We start from the raw sequence: 16,091 nt of genomic DNA on the forward strand, positions 1-16,091 counted from the left end.
GTAGCCATTACCCTCTTCCAAGGGGTGTGCACTCTCCAATTTGCCACCAAGTCTCACCTCTCCTTGTTGAATCCCAACACTGAGCCCAACTATCAGTCACCATTTCACCTCACTGGTATTTTTCCTTCGAACTTGGCCAACTTACTCATATATTTACATCGCCACCCAGCTCCTGTAGACATTTGCATTTGTGATCCTTTGTCAAAGCCAGAAAGAGCTGTGGGTTGATAACAAGGATCCATGTGGCTGCAGTATGGAGAATGAAGAGGGCAGGGCCTGGGAGTTGGGATGCTGTACAGTTATCCAGATGTTGGCTCGAACTACAAGAGTTCAAGAGTAGTGGTGACAAAAATAAGTGTTCAAATTCCAAAGACATTTAACTGGCTCAACAGGGGGACATTGATAAGGGACTAGATATGTGGATGAGGGACAAAGAAGGCTTAAGGAATCTGGCCAGGTTTCTAGCGTGGGTAGCAATGCCAATGAGATAGGAAACAGACATTTCTTTGGGGGAAATGGAATGAGTTCTGTTCACACTATGAGTTGTCTATGGGTTATCTCATGGGGAATGTTGGGTAAACATGAAGGTGTGCAAATCAGGGACTCTCCCTCCTCAACGAGCATGCCAATCACAGGAGTCCCTTCATTTTGCTAAACTTCCTTGACCACCTCTCCCACAGCTGAACCACATAACATCTCTGAATAACCACAGCCTATTCACCTCCACTCTAAAGATGAGGAAACAGAGGTCTGGAGAGAGGTATGATGCAACTCACTATTGGTGGCAAGACAACAGTGTGGCTCTTTTTCCCCCACCTCCCAAAAGCAGACAACCCAGGTACAAGACTGACATAGAGAAACCCTTCAGAAAGTCCTTTAATAGGAATAGAACTGGAGATTTCCCATCTCCAGCTCCCAAGTCCTCCTCTTGCCCCTCCCCACCACAGTGACTCATTCCACACTCCATGGCCAGCCCATCATGCTGCCATCAGCCAGTCCGTCCTTGGGATTGCCTGGGACTAGGCAGTAAACTGTTTGCTTCAAATCGGGACTGGAGGGAATTAAAAGAAACCTGAGGCTCCTATGTAGATGTGGGGACCATAGACTCTGAGCCCAAAGAATAAGGAAGGGGATATTAGGTGGCTGCTTGCTGTCTGTGTTCTAAGCTGCGTTAGAAGAGGAGTCTAGATGGGTTAGAGGGACTGCCAAGGGGGCAGGGGAAGCAGCTCTTGGAGTCAAGATCCTATGGTCAGGCTTACATCCTTGAGGCTCAAGTGCTCTCAGCAGTGACTTGGGGACTCCGGCTTTGAGGTGATGGGATCCCAGAGTCTCTTTATAGACGACCTGGGGGGCGTCTTCTGCCTGAGGGTGGGTCAGCATCCCAGGTCCAGTGCAATCCAGTGAGGTAGGCAAAAGATTCCATCCTGGTCAACCCTAGGGAGCCCCCAAGATAGTCCAGAGTCCTGTAGATGAAGGACTAAACCAGGAACACTATGATGGACCCTGATTCTCTCCCTTCCACACAACCTTGATCCCCACTCTGTAGCACCCAGGCTATGTTGTGACAGGCTGTGTCTTGCACAAGGATAACCCAACGAGGAGGCAGGTAGGGTAGTGAAATCCAGCCCATAGCCATGCATTTAGCTGGGCTTCCAGAGGGCTGCATATGTCCCTTGCTCTGAGTCTCACAGAAGTGGTGTGTGGGTCTGTGGGAGTTCCAAACCTGGTTCTCTCCCTCTGCTCTCCAACACTAGCTGTGTATGGTAATCTACCCCAAACTCCCCTCATATGTCCCCTGCCTTTTTCTTTCCGCCACCCCCGTCCCTTGCAATCTACTTCCTACATCCCTGTTAATTTCCCAATGTCCCTGCTCTTCCAGCCTACTGGTCAACCTCCATCTTCATCTTGACTGTCTTCCCACATCCTTCCATAGTGTTTCCTGCCCCACTCTCTGACCCTTCAGTCATTGATGATCCCAGCTGGCCTCCAGAGTCTCCCAACCCAGGCCCCGGCCCGTGAAAATGGGTGCGCTGGTGCTTGCGGAAGTTGGAAGAGTTGTTGAAAGTGCGATCACAGAGCGTGCAGCGGAACGGGCGCTCGCCTGTGTGGATGCGAGCGTGGCCGCTCAGCACCGAGGACTGGGTGAAGCCCTTGCCGCAGATGCTGCAGTGGTATGGCCTTTCGCCTGTGTGCACCCTCTCGTGGTCTCGCATGTCTGAGGAGCGGCGGAACGGTTTGGCGCAGAACCTGCAGGCGAAAGGCTTTCCCACTGCTGCGCCTGCCGCCGCCGCTGCCATCACCACCTCCGACCTCTCCTGGGTAATCCCAGGCCTCTGTTCTCCAACCGCGACTGCCTCCGGAGACCTCCGAGAGGTCGCCGGCTCCACCCCATGTCGGTGCTGGTGCCGGAGCAGAGGGGCTAAGGCCTTGAAGGCCCGGGGGCAGAGAGGGCAGCGGTAGGGCCGCTCTCCCGTGTGCAAGCTGTAGTGGGCACGGAGGCTGGCGGGACCCGGACAGCTGTGGCCACACACATGGCACCGGCTTGGGTCCCCACCCTGCTCGCTTCCTTCAGCCCCTGCCAGGTGGCCATGTTCGTGGAACAGTAGCTCGGAAACCAGCCGGAAGGCAGCTGGGCACAAGGCACAGTGAAAAGAACCTGGCTCCGGGGGCTCAGGTACTAGTGTGGTGTCTGTCACCTTCACCACCTGGATCTCGATGAGGTCACCTGGGGTCGTGGTGGAGCGGCCATCATCAGGCACCAGGACCTGGAGAAGTGGGAGAAGAAAGAGGAGCCTGTGGACCCTGCCTCAAGACCTCTCCACATGTCCCCATTTATTAAAACACACAGCTCCTTTGTAGCCTACTAGGCCCCTCGATTTAGAACCTGTTCTCCATACTCCAGGATTCTGAAGTATCCCCATTGACACTTCCCCTCCATCCAAAATATATCATGGATTCACACTTTTCTCCTCCTAAAGGGTGTTCCTTTTAGGTAACCTCCTAAATCTCTGTTCCTACTCTTGCCGTTTTATAAGCCACCTCCCTAGAGCAGTTTGAATGGTCTTTTGAAAATGTAAATCAGATAAAGTTATTTTTTCCCACTCAAAACACTCTAATGGTTCCGACTGCACTTAAAATCCAAAATCGTCACTGTAATGTCCACCACGATCTGGATCCTGCTTATCTCTCTGACCTCAGAGTAAATATAAGCCTGCACCCAGCTGACTTCTCTTATCTAAATTTAGCTCCCCTCCACCTTCACTCTATCAGCTCAATTTTTATTTCCTTTATAGAACATACCACAATAAATCTCGTTTATTGTCTCTCTCCCTTCATGAGACTGCAAGCTCCAAGAGAACACAGTCCTTATCTATCTTGGTCGCCTCTCTATTCTCAGAGCCCAAGTAAGAGTTCAGTAAATGTTTGCTGAATGAATGTCCTTAGTTACCTCTCCAATCCTGACTGGGGGACGTGGAGGAGGTTCCAAGGTCACGTGGAACACTCATTTTTCCCCTAAAATCCTCCCTTGGGCATTCAAAACTCATCCTTTGCAGAATCATCCTCCCACCCTGGATCATAGCCTTGCCACCTTTCCGGGTCATCTTCCCAACCTTCTACCCGAGTTCACAAGCCCCAGAATGGCCTCTCTGAGGCCCCGTCCCTCTGAAGGATCCACCCTCTAATTATGCAAACACAATCCCCGGGACTCCTCTCCCTGGACCCAACCTCACCCCCATAGACAACTCCGTCCTCAGGCTCCGCCCCTACCTATGGCCCTCCCCTCCCATAGGCTCCTCCCAAAGCCCCGCCTCCCGCTCAACCCCAAGAAGCCCCGCCCCCTGGGCCAGAGTCCTAAATACCTCCTCCGCCCAAACCTTATAGGCCCTGCCGCACCCCCGCCACCTTCCCTGTGACATCCTCCTTCCTCGAACCCTTTGCCCAGGACCCTTCCTCGCCCGCACCAGCTCCGGCGGCTCCGGGGATCGTGACTCCGGTGTTGGTGAGCTTGGACTCGGGGGTTCCAGGCGCGCTGCAGCCATCTTGTGCTCAAGCCCCGCCCCCGAGGCCAATGGTCACTCTGGAAGGGGGCGGGACTCGGGCTGCGTGAGAGCTACTACGCAGGCGCACTGCAGGGCGGTTCGGGGGAGAGTCGTGTCGAGGAGCGTGGCGGAGGCGTGGCGGAGGCGTGGCGGAGGCGTGGCGGAGGCGTGGCGGAGGCGTGGCGTTCCCAGGGAGCCAGAGCCCTGGGAGAAAGTGATCGATTCTCTTTTCTGATTACCTGTCGGTCCACCGCGAGGAGAGAGACTCAGTTCGGCTCTGGGATGTCTGTAACGTCCTGGGATCAAATTCGAATGTTCATTTTTAAACCAACACAAGCGGCTTGGCCAAGTGGCTCAGTTGGTTAGATCCTGGCGTTTGATAACCCCAAGGTCAAGGGTTCAGATCCCCTCACCAGCCAATCCCCCCCGCCGCCCCAATGCAAAGGTAAGCCAGTACAAACAGACCCGAGGCTCTGGCAGCCAGTGGAACTTCACCAGAAACGAAGAACCTTTCCTTTCTTCACAGTAAACGTAACGTTTTTGTCGTTACCTTCTCTGCATGGCTTACGATAACGCAGTGATGCGAAGTTTATAAATGTAAGGTTTTTGAAAAGTCGGTGTGAAAAAAAAAAAAGTAAACAGCAACACGGGAGGGTGCAAAAATTCTCAAGAAGGCGTGATGTTTGGGAGGAAAGAGCTCGAAGATGAGGGTTTTCGGCAGCACCAAGGACAGGGTTCTTCTTGGCCACCCAATTTATTCATTCCATGGATTAGTTGTGTGATCTTGGATGAGTCACACACTTCTCTGGACCATTCCCTTTTCTTCTGTATGGAACTGTAGAAGTGTTGTGAAAACCCAGTGTCAACAGAGATATGGAAGAGCGTTGGAACATCCTTATAAATTGTTTTTTTGGAAGAGCAGGGTAGGAGATGCCTAAACATTATGATCATTTGTAAATTTTCTGTTTATTCTGGAAACATGATAGGATTGTACTTTCCTTTGAAGTTAGGTGTGGCCACTTGATTTTCTTTGGCCAATAAAATATAAGTGAAAGTGATGTGATTCACCTTCAGCACACATTAAAAGCCATTGAGCCGTTCACAGCCTTCCATTTCTAACTTTTTGTGATGGGGAAACATTAATTGAAGTGAAGTTTCCATCAGCATGAGTTCCAGGGTGACTGCAATAAACATAAACATGGTTCTGGCCCACCTTGGACAAATAGCATTTAAAATAAACGTTAGTTGTGTTGAGCCACTGAGCTTTGAGGTTGTTTGTTCCTGAAGCAAAACTTATCTTGACTGTCACACATAGGGAGTCTTATTTATAAACCTGCATCGGTGCTGATCTGAATTGGATATATAGCCTTTAAAATAAATTTTTGTTGTGTTAAGCCACTGAGCTTTGGGGTCATTTGTTACTGCAGCATAACCTATTCCATATTAACTGATACACATGGAGAGCCTTTATTTATATTTTTAAGTTACAAACTATTTCTCTAAACAAAAGGTATACATAATAATGTAAATAACTCCTTGTACTCATAAAAAAATCCTTAAAATATACATTACAGGTAGAGTCTAATCCCCTGGTGTACCCCCTTCCCTTCTCCTCCCTCACCCAAGGTTATTAGATTTTGTATTAAAAGCAAATTCTTTTTAATTTTGCTTCATATATAAAATGATATGATGTTGTTCTGCATGTTTTAAAATTTTATAATAAATTATATCACTTCAATGTGACCTTATTTTTCCTTTTGACTTGTTTTTATATTTATTTACACACACTGGTACGTGTAGTCCAGTCACTCATTGGCAAAGCTGATGTGATATCCCACTGACGATTATGCCACATTGCATTGATTTATTCTCCTATTGATGGACATTAGGTTGTTTTCAAGTTTTTATTATTGCAAACAATACTGCTGTAAACATTCTTGCTTATGCCTCTTTGAACCCAAAGGGAGTTTTGTCTTGACTATATACCTGGGTGTCAAATTGCTGGATTAAAGAATTAAAACATCTTCAATTTAAATCTTAAATTTAGTAGATATTGCCCAATTGCTTTTATAATAACTCGACAACTTACTAGCTGTGAGAACTTGGGTAAGTTATTTAACCTCTCTCTGTCTCCAAGGTTGCATTGTGACTTTCGTGGGTCCTGGCACTTATGACTTTGTGGGTTTTTCACCATAAAAATATACTAAAAATTATGTTTTGTGACTATATTGGTATAAAGATGAACACAACAGGCTGGATTATATTCTTTTTTTTTCTTCTAATTTTAAAATAAATAAAAGCATTTTTGTGGGTCCCTAAGAGTATCACGGGCACTAAACATTGCATATATCTGATGTGTCTATGAATAACTCAGCCCTTTCTTTCCCAGTTTTCTAACTTACAAAATGACTCTTGCTCAGACCATTCTTGCCATGTGGTACCCTGGTCACCACTGGACTCTGTAGAGAATTCCAACTGAGAAGAAGGCCCTCACTGGATTTCCCCCCTGGACTGTGGATGTCGCAGCCTCCAAAATTGTAGTCGTCATGGAGTGGAGGATGAAGAGATACCTTCCAAGCAGGGTGTTTCTTTCTTTCTTTTTTGTAAATAAAAGATGACCGGTAAGGGGATCTTAACCCTTGACTTGGTGTTGTCAGCACCACACTCTCCCAAGTGAGTTAACTGGTCATCCCTACATAGGGATCCTAACCCGTGGCCTTGGTGTTATCAGCACCACACTCTCCTGAGTGAGCCATGGGCCCTGAAGCAGGGTGTTTCTGAGGAAGGAGTGTCACAAGTCCTCAAAGAAGGTCCTTCCACCCAGAAGACCCACCCCTGTGATATGCGTGGTCCGATTGTGAAGGTCATTTTACATTTAGCTGAGCACTGAGAAGTAATACTTGGCTAGAAACCATACATATGTGGGTCCTGTGGGAGAGGCTTGTAGCTCAGTGCAAAACCTCATCAGCACCCATCCTTCAGTAATAATAAATGTTAGTAACCATGACAGTTAAAAAGAAAAGTACCTACTTCACACAGTTCCTATGATAATTAAAGCAGTTATTATATGTAAAGTGTTCTGAACAGTGTATAACACAAAGTAGGTACTATGTGTTAGCTATATTTGTTACTGCCAATTTACACTTCCATCAGAAATGACTAGGGGTTACTTTTGCTCAACATCCTTATCAATAACCAATAGTCAAACTTTTAAATTTTTGCCAATTTGTTGGCTATAAAATGTTTTCTCATTGACAATCTTTTTATTAAATTAGATTCATGGCACACACATCTCATTATCTGATCTCCCTTTTTCGAGGGCTAGGACAATTGTAGCCTTGCATCTCTACAGAGAAGGCATGTAAATGCCTCACTGAATATATGCTGAATGAATGAAAAAAAGAATGAATGAATGAATGAATGAATTCAAATAGAAGAATTGGGTACCAGAGCTTGAGACTATTAAGTGTTTGAAGAGGAGAGCATTGTTCAGTATAAAGACCATAGCTTTCCATTCAGGGAAACGTGAATCCAGATCCATTTATCCATTTGCTATGCACCTTTGGGCAAGAGATGCCCCTTTCATTTTCCAGTTGACATTTACAAAATGGGCACCATAGTGACATTTGGCAGAGTCATAGTGAGAATGTCACAGACTGAGAATGCTAAGGATCTAGCATAATGCCTGGAACCATGTGGAGCTCAATAAATGGGGTTCCTTTCCTTTCTCCCTGTTCTCTGTTTGCCTGAGTCTCTCAGGATCTGGCATGATGCTCTCAGTCTATTGTACAACCTAAGGCTGGATGTCTGGCTACACAGAGCTACTAGAAAATAAATGGTAGAAAGAATCCTGGACTTAGAATCAAAAGATTTGGGACCTATTTTTGCTTATTTCTGTCCCTACCTTGCTGTAAAACCCTGAGCACATCACCTCGCCTCACCAGGCATGAATCTGCTGCCTTTTAAAAATTAATTGGTTGACAGAGTTACCATATGGCCCGGCAATTCCACTCTTAGGTATGTACTCGAGAGAAATGAAAATATGTGTCCACAAAAAAGGTGTAAACAAATGCTTATAGCAGAATTTTTCATAGTAGACACTGTGCAGAAACAACACAAGTATCCATCAATTGACGAATGGATAAACAAAATGTGGTATATCCGTACAATGAAATATTGTTTGGCCATGAAAAGAAATGGAGTACTGATACCTGCTACAACATGAATGAACCCAAAAATATATTAAGAGAAAGATGCTAGATACAAAATAGCACATATTATATGGTTTTATTCATACTGGATGTCTAGAACAGGGAAATCTATGGAGACAAAAGTAGATTAGTAGTTGTTATGAGTCAAACATGTCCCTCTATGTTTTGGAAATTTGCCCCCCACTGTGACAGTGTTAAGAGCGTGGGAAATCTGATTATGATATTTGGAAGGTGGGGCCTTTGAGAGATGATTCGATCATGAGACTGTGCCCTTATGAATGGATTAATCACATGGATTAATGGAATAATGAGTTATTATGGTAGTAGACTGGTGGCTTCATAAGGAGCACATGAGAGAGCTCTTCTGACTTCCTTGCCATGTGATACCCTATGTCACCACAGGACCTGGTAGAGAGTTCCTACCCAGAAGGTCCTCAGCAGATAAGCCCCTTGGACCGTGGACTTCTCAGGCTCCAAAACTGCAAGAAATAAATTGTATTTGTTTATAAATTACCCAGTTGCAAGTATTATATTATAAACAACAGAAACAAACTAATAAAAACTGTGGTACCAGAAATGGGGTGTTGCTTACCATAAATACCTGAAAATGTGGAAGTGGCTTTAGAACTGGATAATGGGCAGAGGCTGGAAGAATTTGGAGGAGCAGGCTAGAAAAGGCCTAGATTGTGGTGAGGGCTTAGAACTGTTTTTTTTTCATTGTTGTTGTTTTGTTTTTGTTTTTTGCAACTGGCTAGTATGGGAAACTGAACTCTTGACCTTGGTGTTGCATTTCCCCCCACGGATTTGTCACCCCACTTCCCCTGGGTGATGGAGCAACAAGGGATTACTCAAAGCCCATCTCTTCTGAGCAGTGAGAAGTCCCGAAGTGGTTAACTTCCCCGAAACCCTTAAGCGAGAGGCATCCCTTCCTTGGGAAATTAACCACGAATTGGGGTTCTCTTCCTGCATTTATTTTCCAGACCAGGAAATTATAGGAAGAAAAATAGGTGGGGTGATAGTTTAACACTGTTAAGTCTCAGTGAAACAAGCCAGATGACATTCCGTTAAGGCAATTAAGTGGTCCTATCAACAAAAGCTTGATCTCAGCAAACATTCCCTTCTTACAGCAATTTCTCAGTATCTTTACATCTCAACCAGTAACTTGTCTGTCCTTGAGCCAGCAACCTTGCTGTGCCACAAATCTTTATCTTACACCAGAGACTTTATAGCCTGAGGAAAACTTCCAGTCCTCTGCAAGGTCAATATTTGAAACTGCAAGGCTTTGGAAAACCAGGCCCTGTGAAGTACATTTGCTTTAAGAATCCTCTGCACTTGGCATTATAAGGCCACACTCTAACCAGCTGAGCTAACTGGCCAGCCCTATGGTGAGGGATTAGAAGACAACGGAAATTTTGGAACTTCTTAGAGATTGGTTAAATGGTGGTAACCAGAATGCTGATAGAAATATGGACAGTAAAGGCCACTCTGAGGAGGTCTTAGATGTAAATGAGAAAGAGCTTATTAAAAAGTGGGGACAGCCAGTTAGCTCATTTGGTTAGAGCACAGCATTATAACACTAAGGTCATGGGTTCAGATCCCCTTACAGGCCAACCACTGTGGGGAAAAAGAAAGAAAACTGGAGCAAAGTTCACTCTTTACTCTTGTTATGATCTGGTGAAGAATTTGGCTGCATTGTGTCCATGCCCAAGGGTTTTATGGAATGTGGAACTTAAAAATGATGAACCAGCATATTTGGTGGAAGAAATTTCTTTCTTTTTGTTTTTTGTTTGTTTTTGTTTTTTTTTTGGTGTCTTGCTGGTATGGGGATGAACCCTGGACCTTGATGTTATCAGCACCATGCTCTAATTAATTGGGGTAACCAGCTAGCCCTTGGTGGAAGAAATTTCTAAGCAGCAGAGCATTCAGGCAGCTGTATGGATACTTCAAACAGTCTATGCTGAGTTAAGGCAGTAAAGGCATAACATAAAGGCAGAACTTATATTAAAAGGTAAACAGAAGGACTGGAAAACTTTCAGCCTGGCCATATAAAGAGTGAAAAAGTGTGTTCCAGAGAGAAAATCAAGTGTGTAGCCCAGTGAACATTTGCTAAAGAGATTGGGACAGAAAGAAGGAATCATCAGGAGAATGGAAGAAACATTTAAAAGCATTTCAGAGATCTTTGAGGCTGCTTCTTCCATCCCAGGCCCAGAGGACTAGGGAGACAGAACAGTTTCAGGTAAGAGGCTTGGGGTGCCCTCCGTGATTTTGCTACCCAGGGCTGCTTCAGGATGCTACTTCCCACACACCAGCTGCTCCAGCTGCTCCAACTGTGACTAAATTGGCCTCAGGTGTGGCTGCACCTTCAGCTTCAGAAAATACAAGCCAGATGCCCTGGCTGTGTCTATGTGATGTTAAGTCTGTAGGCTTGCAGAATGCAAGGAGCTGTGGAGGCATAGGCAGTCTCCACCCTGATTTCAAAGGATGTACGGAAGAGCCTGGGGATCTGGGAAGAGATTTGTTACAGGAGCAGAGTCACCACAGAAAGTTTTCACTACAGCAATGCTGACCAGAAATGTGGAGACAAAGTTGCATCAGAAACACCCCATCAGGGCCATGCCTAGAGGAGCCATGGGAGTAAGACTATCACTGAGACCCCAGGATTGCTGAGCTACCAGTGTGCAATATCAGTGCATGGGCTGAACCCAGGAGAGCCCTAAGATTAGGGCTGCCCAAGGACTTGGGGGCCCAACGCCCACACCGGTGTGCAGAGGATGCCAGACATGGAGTAAAGGGTGATTATTCTCCAGCTTTTAAGATTTAACACCTGCCCTGCTGGTTTTGGACATGCTTAGAACCTGTCACCCCTTTCTTTTGGCCCATTCCTCCCTTTTTGAACAGGAATATGCACCCTGTGCTTGTCCCACCATTGTATCTTAGAGGTAGATAACTTGTTTGATTTAGGTGAGACTTTGGACTCGAGCTGAAACAAGTTAAGACTTTGGGGATGGAATGAATATATTTACATGTCAGAAGGACGTGAAATTTGGGTGCTGGGGCAGAATGTTATGGGTCAAATGTGTCCCCCCAAAGTTCATTTGTTGGAAACTTGACCCACACTGTAACAGTGTTAAGTGAGTGGGAAATCTGATTATGATATTTGGAAGGTGGGGCCTTTGAGAGCTGATTGGATCATGAGGACTGTGCTCTCATGAATGGATTAATCCATTCATGAAGTAATGAGTTATCATGAGTGTGGACTGGTGGCTTTATAGGGAACCCATAAGAGAGCTCTTCCAACTTCCTCACCATGTGATAGCCTGCATCACCATGGGATCACTGTAGAGAGTTCCCACCCAGAAGAAGGCCCTCACCAGATAAGCCTCTTGGACTGTGGACTTCTCAGCCTCCAAGACTGTTATACATAAATTTTATTTCTTTATAAATTACCCAGTTTCAGGTATTCTGTTTCAAGTGACAGAAATGGACTAATAAGAGTGGTTCCTTGTGGAGATGGAAGGGGGCAGTGGGGAAGGGATGGGGGAATAGGGGAATGATAGCTAAAGGGTAAGACATTTCTTTTTGAGGTGATGAAAATGTTCTAAAACTGACTATAGTGATAATTGTACACATCTATGAATATACTAATAACCATTAATTGTACATTTTAAATGGGCAAATTGTACAGTATGAGGATTATATTTCAATAAAGCTGTTTTAGAAAATGAATTGGCTGAACACGATGATCTTTTAGGATCAAACTGTAAATGATATTTGAATTTGGATCCCTGAAATGGCCAGCTGCCAAAAAAAAAAAAAAAAAAACCTGCTTGGTAGGTATATAGATAATCATATGCAAGTCTTTCAACTTTTCTCTATGTTTGAAAATTTTCATATTTCAATGTTGGTGTGTGTGAGCCTGTAGACAATTTTTAAATCTAATTTTTGAAAATCTCAGATCACTTCCATGTATAATTCTCATCCAACTGTAAGCTCTGTGAAGGGAGAGACCATGTCTATATCATTCTCTGCTTTATCTCCAGCACCCACACTATTGGTCTGGGATATTACATGTATTCAATAAATACTTATTGAATTAGTGAATCAAAGCCAATAAGTGAATGAATAAGTAGCTGTTTACAATACCTGTCTGAACTCCTTAGCCAATAGTGATCCTCAAAGAGTAGATCATCCTCAAACTTTCCTGTTGGTTCTACAAATGACAATAATATTAACAATAATAACTAACGTTCATTGAGAGCTCATTGAGTGTGAAGCATTTGTGTCCCATTTGGTTCCTGGCTGAGTAGTTTTGAGTGAGTTCTTTCCCTATTCTGGGCCTCACTGCGTGAAAGACAAGAATGAAGCTTGTACAATTAAGAAAAAGAGTAAAAAATTGAAAATACAAAATAAGATATACACGTGAACATTAGTTAGTATGAGAAAATATATTTCAACCAATTACATTTAAAGGGTGATAATTACCACATACAAACCCCAAATTTTAAAGCATACAAAATATTTTTATTAATTTACTGCCTGACACAGCTCTATAATTTTTCTTCAGCATTTTTTGATCTGCTTTTCGTTTTTTTTTTTTTGATCGGTAAGGTGATCGCAACCCTCGGCACGGTGTTGTCTGCACCACGCTCAGCCAGTGAGCGCACCGGCCATCCCTATATGGGATCCGAACCCGCGGCCTCGGCGCTACCAGCGCCGCACTCTCCCGAGTGAGCCACAGAGCCGATCCTGATCTGCTTTTCATACAACCATTTTGTAATACCATTTTCTATAGAGTATAGAAAATTAATTCCATCTTTCCCTTCGTATGGTTGATCAAAACTTTTGATTATTGATAGTTTAGTGAAGTTTTATTTTAGGTTCATAACTGTTGTAGTTTTAGTGTTGTCAAGTTTGGGGAAATCCTGATGAAACTTCTTTCACGTATGAATTTAAGGTTACAGGGCATTGCAAGGTTTTTTGAGCAGTAACTAATCTTTACTTTTTGAATTGAATTGTTGGCACTCATTACTCAGGGAGGGGCCTGTGCCAGTGAGGAACATCCAAAGCTTAAGCTTCATTAGCTTCATGGTAAAACCACCTTAACAGTTACCCTTGACTACTTTTTTTTTTTGTCTTTTTCGTGACCGGCACTCAGCCAGTGAGTGCACCGGCCATTCCTATATAGGATCCGAACCCGCGGCAGGAGCATCGCTGCGCTCCCAGCGCCGCACTCTCCCAAGTGCGCTACGGGCTCGGCCCACCCTTGACTACTTTTAAGGGACAGAATAATATTCACTTTGTTGCACATAAGGCAGAATCCTGATAGATAAGGCTGGGACTCAGACTGTAACCTGGTAGGGCCCTGCATGCTCCTTAGGAGCCTTCCTGTTACTATCTACTTCAGCTATTTTAACACAGGAAAACACTGAGGTTCTAAGAACTGAGAATCCAGAACTGAGACACTTCTGTCTCATTTGGATCCTGGCTGACTAGTTTTGAGCGAGTCCCTTCCCCATTCTGGGCCTCATTTTCCCCAGTTTGTGTAATGAAGTGGGCATTTCCCGATCTTCCTGTCTGTCCTTGGCAATGTCAGAACAAAAATGAAATGAGAGGGCGTGGCAGGTTAGCTCAGGTGGTTAGAGCTGGTGTTGATAACACCAAGTTCAAGGGTTCAGAACTGGTACAGGCCAGCCGCCACAAAAAAGAAAGAAAAAGAGAGACAGGAAACTACTCTGCGGAGAGTGATCTTTTCTGGGGATCTCACTTATGAGAGGGGGTGGAGCAGCCCAAGGGGAAAGCGGACCCTCGCTTTCTGTGTCTTGTTTCCAGCCGGAGCATATTCGCAAAGGCCCCCCCCCCCCCCCCACCGACACGCCTCTTCTTTCCAGGGTCTCTTCCTAGAAATTACAATCACTCTTTCACCTGGACCTTCTCTGAATGCGCTCTTTTACTGACCGCTGTTTCCGCTCCGTCGGACCAGAGAGGTAGCCCAGATAATGTATAAACGGGCGCAGGAGGCAGATGGCCCCAATATTGAGGAGCTCAGAAAAGGGCCGGATATAGCAAGCCAGGGAGTGGGAATGGAAAAGGGGGAAACCATAGAGAGGTTGGCGGCGAATAGAGGGAACAGGGTGGGAGGGAAACGAGAGGAAGCGTGTGAATAGATAAGTAAGGACGAAAACCATAGAGGGGCTGGAGGCAGCTAGAAGGGCCATCGTGGGCGGGAAAAGGAGGAGTCGGGAGGGAAATTGGCTTCAGAATGCAGGAACGGAAGAACTGGTTGGGTTGAGGCATGAGTGTGTTGGAGGGGCTTTCGTCTTGGTCTGCGACTACCAGCGTGCCTTTGAGCAGTAAAAGCCCTATCTGCGCCTCATAGTAGTCTCATCTAAAGAAGGAATGATTCTGTTATCTCTCAGGGTAATGAAATAAAATCATGTATGAAAGTACCAAGCATAATGCCTTTTTATAATATATATAAAAGAGAGAGGGGGAAAAAAAGCAAGCATAATCTCTTTGCACAGCCAATATGGAACACATGAGAACTAGTGCTATTGTTATTTTCTTATGTTGAAGTTATTTCTGCAGGCCTGAAATTCTTCAGGACATTAAAATCAGGCAAATAGTTCGTTAAAAAAAGAGATCTGAAGATTCCCCATATAATCGCTCTTGAGGTCTCTCAATCTCCACCACCCCTTCCTTAGCTCAGACCTTTCTCTCTCATCTGAGTTACAGCACTAGCCTCCTACCTAGTCTGTCAGCTCCACGAACATATGCAGACAAGTTTTCTAAAACTTGAATCAAATCCTGTCCTTTCCCAGCTCAAAATCTTTCTACAGCTCCCTCTTGACTCAAGCCAAAAACTCATTTCCTCAGCCTAGCGTTTGAGGCCCTTCATGAGGTAGTGCCAGCCAAACTCTCCAGCCTCATCTCTCACCACTTTGTGTTTTGGCCAAATGCTACATGACACACACACCTCCCTGAACATCCTCCAACTTTCATATGTCACCTGCTGAGTCTTGGGCTGTTCCTGCTGCCTGGAGTAACATTTCCTATGTAACCTGTCCAGTTTTTCAGGACTTATTTCCTCCAGACAGCCACTTCTGACTCCCGCCTACATCCAGCTTCCAGGCTGAGTAAGGCATCCCTTTGGCTTCTCTCCTTTGCTGTCTTTAGGCCTCTAGTCCCAGAGGAATCCTTCTGATGCCTTCATGTAATTGCATCCTTGTGCAGCTCATCCCTCTCCCTCTCATGATGTTCTAGTGCCTGCAGCACAAAGTACAAGTTCCTCAGTCTGGTACCTGTAGATGACTTCAGCCAGCATCATCCCTTGCTGGACACATTGTGTATGCTCACATGTTCTGGAAAATGAACAGTTCTCTGTGCTCTTTCAGTCTTTGCTTTTACATCCACTGTTCATTCAGCTTGGAACTACATTCACTGTTCCCTTACCTAGCTAACTCTTGTGCGCACTCAAAGACTTAAATGTCACCTCTGGAAAACCTTTCCAATTCTACTTCCCCTCCTCCAGTTGGGTTGTGTGCCCCTCCTGGCCTCTTGGAGCTATCATTGCACTTATGACCCTGAAGTATAATTGCCTGTTTGTTTACCTGTTTCTTTCTATAGACCTGTATGTCCAATATGGTAGTCACTGGCCACATATGGCTATTGGGCACTTGAATGAGGTTAGGCCAAATTGAGACATGCTTTAAGTGTAAAATACACACCAGATTTCCAAGGCTTAGTATAACAAAAATGAATGTAAAAATATCTCAGTAATTTTTGTACTGTCAAAATAATAATATTTTGAATAGATTGGGTTAAATATGATGTTATTAATATG

The 16,091-nt window shown here is 44.9% G+C and overlaps 1 protein-coding gene across 2 annotated transcripts; it reads right to left on the reverse strand.

The window, feature by feature from the left end:
• Positions 1 to 876: 876 nt before the first annotated feature.
• On the reverse strand, positions 877 to 4,040 carry ZNF784 (zinc finger protein 784). 2 transcript variants are annotated; one of them, XM_063091120.1, is made up of 2 exons: positions 3,963 to 4,040; positions 877 to 2,765 (listed from the first exon to the last, which is right to left on the reverse strand). In XM_063091120.1, exons 1-2 carry the CDS (start codon positions 4,038 to 4,040, stop codon positions 1,881 to 1,883), a joined length of 963 nt encoding a protein of 320 aa, XP_062947190.1. In that variant the 3' UTR covers positions 877 to 1,880. The 2 variants fall into 2 exon arrangements, with proteins under 2 accessions (XP_062947190.1, XP_062947192.1); XM_063091122.1 differs by lacking the exon at positions 3,963 to 4,040 and adding an exon at positions 3,876 to 3,951.
• Between the last annotated feature and the right edge of the window lie 12,051 nt (positions 4,041 to 16,091).

This window comes from Cynocephalus volans, chromosome 3 (assembly GCF_027409185.1).
Source record: "Cynocephalus volans isolate mCynVol1 chromosome 3, mCynVol1.pri, whole genome shotgun sequence".
In the NCBI taxonomy this organism is placed as follows: domain Eukaryota; kingdom Metazoa; phylum Chordata; class Mammalia; order Dermoptera; family Cynocephalidae; genus Cynocephalus; species Cynocephalus volans.